This window comes from Mesitornis unicolor, unplaced genomic scaffold, assembly GCF_000695765.1.
Source record: "Mesitornis unicolor isolate BGI_N332 unplaced genomic scaffold, ASM69576v1 scaffold15228, whole genome shotgun sequence".
Lineage (NCBI taxonomy): Eukaryota > Metazoa > Chordata > Aves > Mesitornithiformes > Mesitornithidae > Mesitornis > Mesitornis unicolor.
In genome coordinates, this window is record NW_010203987.1 from 7,977 (window position 1) to 17,740 (window position 9,764).

A 9,764-nucleotide genomic window follows, 5' to 3' on the forward strand; every position below is an offset into this window, starting at 1 on the left:
GCTTGTGATGTGTCAAACTGCATCCTTCAGCACTGTTAAGCTTCATGACCCTGCGTGATAAATGATGGAAAGCAGCAGCTTTGATACCGTATATCACACTGCAACACAGCAGCAGAAAGAGTCTAAAGCATTTAAATTTAAAATAAAACCTCTTAGACATGCAGCTGTCATGTCTCCATTCATGTTTCTCTACAGCTTTGCTCACTGTGAAAAGCACTCTAATTAGTGTTTGCTCCTTAAACCTTTCCAGGTAATTAGTCCCTACACTCCCGCGGGATCTGGACATCCCACTGCTTGTGCTACTGACACACAAAGCTGTTCCAGGAAATTCCATCGCTCAGTATTCAGGGGTTAAAAAGGAAAAGTACCCCCAAGGATAGCTGAATAAAAGGAAGTATGGGGAGTGTTCCTAGAGATTAATTATAATTTCTCTCTGCAGGTTTGGAGAGAGTTTATTAACACTGTCTGTAAAAACCCTTGCAGCAGTTTCCCATCCCACCTGGCCTCCCTTGTATCTCTTTGCATTACTATCCAGTTTGATAAGTATTGCCAGGTTCAATCCCCTTTTTTCTTTTCCTTCAAAAGTATCTGCATGTTTTCCCCTAAAACCACTTTCTGCTGTCCTTCAAGACATTCTGCAGAGTAGCAATTACTGCTACCACTCTGCATACCGCTGTGCCACATACAGCACTGCCTCCTTCAATGACCTGCTGCCCAGAATAGAGCCACACTCCCAGTACTGGACTGGTGACTGAGAGGACTGGTTTACCTAGATACTGTGTAACTAAGGATATTGTGTATTGCATGTAAAAATGTTACTGTCTTTATTCTTCATTATCAATTTCTTACCTTTGACAAGTCCCTCCTGATAGCTTTGTGATTGACATTACCTCATCCCAACACTCAGCTTCTATTTACTCTGCTTTTTACAACCTGAGTAGTGTGTTTTGCCTTTTTTATGAACCAGTAACACATTTATTGTCCACATCAATTCACGGAAAATAAACCAGAAAATGCCCTACATCCTTCATCAGGCTTCCTTTTATGGCTTCAGGCCAGATCTAGTCCTGCCACAAGAACAGAGTCCTGATCAACCTCTGCCACAGGCAGGCAACTGCACCTTTGGCCAAGGGAACCGAGGAAACCCAGTCTGAGATCTGAGTCCTTCCGCTGACTAAACACAAACCTGGCGGAGAGCTCGTGGGCACGCAGAGAAGCAATGCATCTGTACCTTAAGGGTTGTATATGCTCCCATATACTATAGAGCCCTAATGCTCTTTAGTAATATTAACGGTAAAGCTTCCTTAGACTTCATTGGTTTCAAAATTTCACCAACAAGTAAAAATTCAGACTCAGGGTATAAATTCTCCCAACCTTTCATAAAATCCATAAAATATTACAGAAGCTTGAAGCAAAAATAAGATGTCTTATAATTCTTAAAGTTGGTACACTAATTTTTGCAGCTGGAAGTAATAAAAACCCCTGGTTCATATTCATAAATATATAAATTCCAATAAACTCTAATAATCTTATTCACAGACAAGCAGAAAAAAAAAAGAAAACTTTGTGTTCCTGAAGTAAAGGGGAGAAGGAAGGACATAAAATAATATGCAAAATCATGACTGCTGCAGACATTAAATCTAAGTGATCTATAAAATAACATACACATTTAGATAGCAAGCCGTATTAATTTAAAAATATCAAGTGATCTTTATACAGTAAAAATGTCTTTTACTTTCAATAAAGAGAATTAATATAGCTTTGTAAAATTTTACAACTGGTAGCCGTATTGCATAAATATGTGCTCTGCTACATATACACAAGTCTTTAGGCAGTGTACAGTAATGGGTATCAGAAAATGAATGGATGGAGTTTACAACTTGTAGACTGTAAGCATCATGGTAAAATAGTCAGTAGATTAAAATTCACCACCTCAGTTACAAGCACATAACTGTCTTCAGAATACATTCACATAGTCATATTGTATTGCCTTAACCAGGGAAAGTTAAAAAATTCTTCACATTGCAACATGAGCCATTTTTGGTTGGTACAAATCAATCAGAAGTTGTACGCTGATTTACACCAATTAAGAGTTGGGTCAAATATATTTAAAGCTGTATTTTAAGTGCAGCACATTAAGTAAATATTATCAAAACATGTATTTTGAGAAAAAATATACAATTATAGAAAATGAATAACAGAAAAAATTATAGCCATGCGTATATGGTGTAAGAAGCATATTATTGCATATAGTAATTTACTGAAAAGAAATGGATGTCCCAATGGTCTTCTAAAGCTTAGTGTGAATACCATATCCAAATTAATTTTTAAGAGTGTAAAAGCTTACTAACTAATAAAAAGTTAACATTGCAAGTAAAGAAGAATTTGCTTTATAATTGCTTCATCGTTGTTTGAGTACACCAAATGATAAAAATACTCTCACTCAGTAATGCTCGGTGAAAGGTGTTTCTTTGACCACTGTTTATGATCAGCAGTTTCTATGTCTGTGACTACCCAATGGTGCTTCTTGTATAATCAGAAATCTAGTCATTTCTCCCCAGCAATTAAAAGCTTGTGTAGCTTCTAGTTTGTGAAGGAAATCAAATGAACAACTAGATTCTCTGCAGGTATTGGCAGCATTAAGAAAAATCTATGTACTTACAGCCAAGACAAAAGGAGTCTGATTATTCCAAACTTCCCGTAACAGTGCAAGACAATTATGGTCTTAATGCCCAAAAGCTCCTCTAGACCACGACTCCACAGCTCCCATTTCCTGAGAAAAGGTACAGCCCCAAGAAGGGCATAGTCTGGACAGACTGCAATTTTCCAAGGACATAAAAACCAAACCAACACTTTTCTAAACTCAGTGGCATAGATTAACTTTACCAGCATTTGTCTGCAGAGCTGTTCTGGGAAACTGCTTAATAAAATCTATAACTTCATTTAGGTTTAGGTCTGAAGAATTTAATTCTTGCAGTTCAGGTGTATCACTTGTACTGTTTACACTAGGAAGACAGCCCAGTATTTCTAAAAACTGGCAAACTGGCCTGAAACATAGACACGCTAAACCTGTGCAAATTCGAAAATTCAAAGGTAAATGAAACAGAAGTAACAGATTTGGTGGAAATTATTTAGAATTATAAAAATTAAATTATTTAGCATTTGAAATAAATTTTACTTATAAATTAGACTACCAAGTTACAGAATAAAAATAGACATTTAATCTAAAATGCCAGGTAAAACATGAAAAATAAGAACTACCTATATGTACCTTAGTCAAAGTTATATATTTAATAATCAAACAGAAACTCAAAATTGTATTTTATTAGGTTATTTAATTTAGCGTGTTCAATTTTAAGTTAACTTGTGATTTATTTTTGTATTGGTTTTGCTTTTACATATGAAGTCACATACACAAACAGTTCTAGCACTGAAGGCAATACCATATTAGAAAATGATTACATTTTATGGTTATTGCACGTAGTTTATACACTATCGAAAAGCAATTACAGCAGATAATAAAAAATTGTGCAATGTCTTAAAACTGTTTCACAATTTAAAATAGAAAAAAAAAAGATATTGTGAGGAAAAAAAGTAATGTTCAAAGCTGTTTGGACATTGTTTTGAAAAAAGGTGGACTTCTAAGTTAATAGATTGGATTTGGTAATTTTTAATCTCCTGCAAGATAAAAATGTATGGACCACATCATGTGCAATCATAATTGTCCTACACGGTTTCCTTTTTTCAAGTGCACTGCTAGATAATGAGATGGATTTTGGCTTCAATAAGACATCAGAGCCCAGGGACCGTCTGCCTGACTACTGCAGAAGAGGGCAAAATTGCAGAAGCCAGTGCAACAGAGGAAACAGCAAGCATGCACCCTCTGGCTTGAAACAGAGACTCCCATGCTCAGAGCCACTTAGCACCGGCATTTTACAGGTCATACTGCAGACTTACAGATTATGTAGGCATACTCCTGCAATAAAGGAGGAGTATAAAGTCACTTACATGCTATATTTTTCAGGTACCAGATAAACAGAAATGAGCATTCACCTGAAATTACAACTAGAGAAAATATACCTTCTTTGTGGTATTACAGGGCTAGATGGCTCAGCAACATCCTGCTCCGTGCCACAGCCTTAGGCAGGCGATCTCAGCAGCTCTCCAGAACTACACCGCTCATCTGCTCCTTATTTTTTGCTTACAAACATAGTTTTGCCCCCTGTAAATGCACAACACGGAAAACTTGCATCCCTTGAGTAGCTGACACTGTAATCATAGTGGCAAGATGCTGTTTGCTACAGCTTTAATGTAACATTAAAGTAAACTTGCAATATTGATATAGGTAACTTCTAATGCTATAGATGCAGAAAATAATACCCAGATATATATGTTGTAGAATACAGTATTATTCTAAATGGATAATTTCTTTATTAATATGCAATGTATATTAATAATATTAAAAAAATACTATTCTCAGTTCAACTGTATATACTTTTATTATACTACATAAAAAGGTGAAAAGAAGGAATTGAAGAGTTAGCACCTACCTTTAATTACAGAGGGCCTACTTCTAGCACTAATGGTCATGCTGCAAATCCTTATCTTCACTTACATGATAACACTTCATTTTAACTCAGAGAGACAACTCTATCTCAGAACCACTTCTGGTTTTATTCTGGACCATCACAGGTGTGGGCCTGATGTATCTCTTACTACAGCAAATGGGAAGATTTTCTGGTCTACGGCCAGGTGAGGTTCGACAGCAAAAAAAAGGCTGCAGAGGTAGGGTGAATTATCTGAAATACAGTTAGAAATAATGGCAGTATATTAGTATTATTATGAAATTCTATTCTATGTCCGTCTAGCGTTGTGGGAAAGGGGGGGGGTAAATGAGGTCAGAATTTTAATCAAGCCCTAGTAGGTTCCCCACGCAAAGCTGTTCTTCATCTCCCCTTTCTTCTCACATGCTCTTGCTGTCCTCACATATCACTCGGGCAGCAAGGACCTTCACTCTGACAGATCTCTCCCCTGTTGAGCGATGTCTGCAATCAAAGTACACTTGGGTGAACCAAGACCTTCTCTATACTCTTAATTCTTTGCTATAACCAACAGTCCCTTGAAGTCAAACTGCTGCTGATCTTTCCTTTTTTTTCTTCCTCTACAGTCAATGTTATTTTTTATTACATTGTCTTTTTGTGGTTTTGTATAAAAGGGATTGGCTCCAGCAGTCAGCACTTTGTGCACATACTAGAAGTAGTGCGAGTACAAGTTTACTACAAGTAAAATTTGTCACAGTGACATCAAGCTGCTAACACAAACAGGTCTATTACCCTTTATCTCCTGCTCCGTAAGACAGCTGCCCTCGAGGTATTAGCCTCTCAAGCCTCCCTGATAAATGACTGATGTATAGGAAACCTGATTATGTGAGCATAGCAGGGGTAGAGGAAGCTATTCAGCTGCAGAAAAACATGGAACAATAACATCCATGAGGCTTATAATGAAAGATTTTTTATATACTTAAGTACTTAACAAAAATTTATTGCAAGAGATAGTTTGTCACTAGATTTACAGTTTCAGAGAACAGAGTACAAAACATAGTGTGTCAGCTTTGTCTAAACATTAAATAGGTGCAAATACACAAAGATAAAAACCAAAAAGTGAATACTTTACAACATAAGTTATAGAACTATAAATATATTTTATATACATTATGCATATTCTAGGACATAGTTTTCACTTTATATATATGAGTTCATATTAGTATCAGACTATTCAGTGCTTTACTTACAGTATAGGTCTGAACTTTACATGAATGTTTGCATCCTTGTATTTACAGTAAATGCTTCCCAAGAAATGAGGGATTTTTAACCAGTTTATTTCACAGAACTGTTTTGCAAAACCGAGGGCACTGTAGGAACAGCAGTACCACTTGGGTCAGGGCTCCTTCCCCCATCCCCGAGATCCACCCTAAAAGAGGGGCTGCAGGGGGATGACAGATGGGTGTGGGGACAGCAGGGATGGGAAGACAGTGTGTGGCAGCGTGGGAAACGCCAGCTGGGTCGGGTGCAGGACCGAGGATGGCAGCAGCGGCAAATGTGGCGGGGCGACGAAAGCTGCGTGGCTCCCTGGGCAAAGCCTTGGTCCGACTGGTAAATGAGGTAAAGGTGCTCTGGAAAGAGCCGGGATCGGGGAGAGGAACTGCTGGTGGGGCTGGAGAACCTTCAATGTACTGGCAGCAGCAGTGTGCTGCTGTAGGAAGGTGTGATGGATGGTGGTGACAGAGGTAGAAGACAGTGGTGGCTGCAAGGGTAAGGGCTGTAGTGGGGAATTTGGGGGCTGGATTGCCGGGGGAGGGAAGGTGAACTTCACTTTGTTAACCAGCATGTTCTGTGGCATGATCTGCTGATACGCCTCAGATGGGAGATTTTTGAATTTGTCATGGTTATCTGGAGGGAGTATCAATGTCTGATCAGGCAGGGTGAAGGGGGCGATTAACTGCTCAGTGGTTAAAAAGGTATGACAGTTCACATGTGTTTCTTTGAATGGCAAAGGTGGTGGGCTGCTAAATAAGCCAGGATTATACTGCACCCATTCACTGGTCACCTCATTTATTTTCTCATGTGGTAGAGACTCTGCCAATTCATAATGGCAAAGATAGGATTTTGCAGGAGCTTGTTCCAAACATCTACCAGGGAGGGGAACTTTGTAGCGAGCTTTATTTTCACAGCTGTTGAGATTTTCTTTTTTCCTCCAGTCTTGCGTAACATTCTGCAGGCTGGGAGCTGCTGGAGCACTGTGCTCAGGAACAGCAGCAACAGAACCTGTGACAATGTCAGAAGATGTACTTGGAGTACTCTCCATCGCTGCACATGCTGTCAATTTGTCTTTTTCCAGCACATGTGAACTAGCAGTTTCTAGAGATGATTTGCTTCCCTCCAACTGCATTGTTTCATCCGCATCTTTCGCATGATCAGCTTTGGGACTAACAGTAGTTTCCTCTAGGCTGTCTTGAGTCAAGAAGTCCCCCAAAATATTTAACGTAGAACTTACAGAACTTTCTTTGGAAGGTCTGGAGGTCTCACTTCTTGCATTTCTGTCAAGGAATACATGATGGATTCTAGTTTTCCTTCTCCTGCAGTTTCCTTTTACCTTGTGATGTGTACCTAAAGTATGTGCTTGCCCTAGATATTCCTCTGCTGATAAAATCTGTTGGTATGAGCTTTCCTCTGATGAAGAGGAATAGGTATGTTGTCTCTGCTTGCGGTGGGATTTTTCAGGTTCCTCTGTCAGGATGTTGTAACCTCTCTTTATGGACTGGTTTTGTCTCAGACTCTTCTCACTGCTGTGTCCTAAACATTTATGCTCTGGGCTACAGCCGGACATCCTCATTCCCCAGCTACAACATGTTTTAGAGTATCTCAAGCTGTGCCTCCTGGAACTCAGAGCCAGCTGCTTTGCCTGTCTCCGAGAGCTTGCTTTGCTCTTTCCTTTTGGTTGTTTACAGCCATGGTGCTGGCCGCTATTTTTTGTGCTCCAAGCGCCACACCAGGCTCTGTCCCCGTGTGCACGATCTGATGCAGACACGACTCTTTTAGGACCGTTTTCAATGCTGAGTTTTTGATGAGACTGCTGTACCTCACTCGCGGCTAGCCAGATATTCCCTGCATCATGTCTGCACTTCGCTGGACTATTTTGGACGTCCTGATACTTATTTTCACCTCTGTAACTAATTTCTTTTTCAGTTGCTGAGGACATCTCCACTTCTGCTGCTTTTGTGTCCCCACAGTGATGATGATGACAATGACATAATTTTCTTCTCCTTTTCCTTTTTCTACTTTTGTGAAGCCTTTTTTCATGGCTTCCTTTGATCCAGACTTTGTTATATTTCTCATCTATCACAGTGTTCTGTCGTAAGCGATTTTTAGAAATGTGATACTTTTCTATTTTTCTAATCCTGAATGACTCATCCAAGGACACTTTATTTTTATTTTTTGCAAGATGACAATTCCTGATGAGGGAAACTTCACTTATAAAGGGTATCGTGTAGTCGCACACATTTTTATTCACTTCTGTTTCACAATCATCACACTCTAAGGTAGGCTTATTTGTAAATTCTGAGACTAAACTATTGTTGGATTTAGTTTTAAGGAGCAAATGAGGTACGTTGGTCTGATGCTTAGGCTTTTCTTGGCTGTCACTTGTTCTTGATGACTTGAAATCAAAATATAAAGGATTACAGCTATAAGAAATTGATGGGTCTGTACTTGTGTAAATTAACATTTCTGATGGCCACTGAAGAATATTTGATCCATGTTTGCTAAGAACAGGAACAAAGGGTTCACAAGGTCTCTTGCATGTGTCTGGTTGGTTTTGTGGGGCTCCACTACTACTGTCTTCAGACGGTAATGGCACTAATACATCTATCCCCAGCTTTTTTATTTTGGTTTCAGTTGTGGATGAATCAGTGTTCCTGCCTTTATCACTTTCCTTCGCAGCATCCTCCAGAGATAAACAATCCTCCACAACCACCTGCATGACAGCCCTGTTTGTTTGCAGCTCATAACCACTGCAGTCCAAGGGCAGAACCTGAGCACTATCTGCAACCATGGGCAGAGTTTGGTCCAGTAAGTCTGCTGCACTTGCATCAATACCATAGCCACCCATGTCCGAGCATGGCAATTGCCTTGAATAGGACATTGCAGGAGTTAATACGGGACTCTCCAGCACGCTGCTTTCTTCACTGGCCACCTCTTTTGAGTCATGAGCTTCAGGAGCTTCTGCTGTGTCTGTGCATTTTTCTACCAGTGGGTAAGAACAGTTATGTCTCTCCTCAGGGCACAGGACTATTTCTGCTGCTGAAGGAGACTGAGGGTTACATACTCCTGGAACAAATCTACTTCTTCTGCTAAATCCACGCTCCATAGATGTTTCGTCATTATATTCATAGAAAACGGCAGCTGAAGACTCCAGTTTGACTGCTGCTTTCTTAGGAAAAGCAAAAGAGAACCCAGCTCTATGTCCTTGAGCTCCTTGCACCTGATCTCCACATTTGATAGCATCGGATTTATTACTACATGCACTTCCAGGAGTGGAAGAAATAACAGAAGCGACATCTTTACAATTCTGTGCATCGTGCATTAACGTACAACTGAAATCCTTTCCATTGACAGAATCTATGGCAGGACCTTGTGGGATATCATTGCAATGATCTCGCACAGTCACTGTAGTGGATTTGAACATAGGGCCGCTTCCAGGAGCACTAGGAAGGAAAACAACTCGGAGTCAGTACCTTTCAGAGAACCACAGAAATATGGTGTTACATTGGTATCTAAGAGATTTTTTTTAAGGAAAGGGGACGAAACTACGGACACATAGATTTAGAACTTGAAAAATGACATATTTTATAATAAGCTCAGTTTATTAGTATAAAAAACCAGTAATGAGTAATTATTGTGCCCCCAGTTCCTTCACGTGAAGTTACTGACTGAAGGGCTAATACTCCTGGCAAGGTAGTTCACTCTTCCTAGACATACTGGCTGGCCTATTAAGAGACTCTATCTCCCTAGAAATGTGGCTTCTCCTCCCAGTAGACCATCATGGTTACAGTGCTATTACTACAAATAGCAGAGGTTTTACATTTCTTTGTGTTACAAAATATATTAAAACAGAGAGTGTCTCATAGACCACTTCTCTTGTAGTCATCATCCTATGGGCAATCACCCAGCAGCTACCATCCTACTTGTGTTCACAGACTGAACCGC

The 9,764-nt window shown here is 39.7% G+C and overlaps 1 protein-coding gene across 1 annotated transcript in view; it reads right to left on the minus strand.

Annotated features, from left to right (window-relative positions):
* Positions 1-5,970: 5,970 nt before the first annotated feature.
* Positions 5,971-9,764, minus strand: part of ZNF804A (zinc finger protein 804A) — a gene marked incomplete at its 5' end in the record, with an annotated part of 30,669 nt that continues 26,875 nt past the window's right edge. Inside the window, one exon of the mRNA XM_010190921.1 lies at positions 5,971-9,262. Within this exon, the coding sequence (XP_010189223.1) occupies positions 5,971-9,262 (3,292 nt within the window). The remainder of the gene's footprint in view (positions 9,263-9,764) is intronic.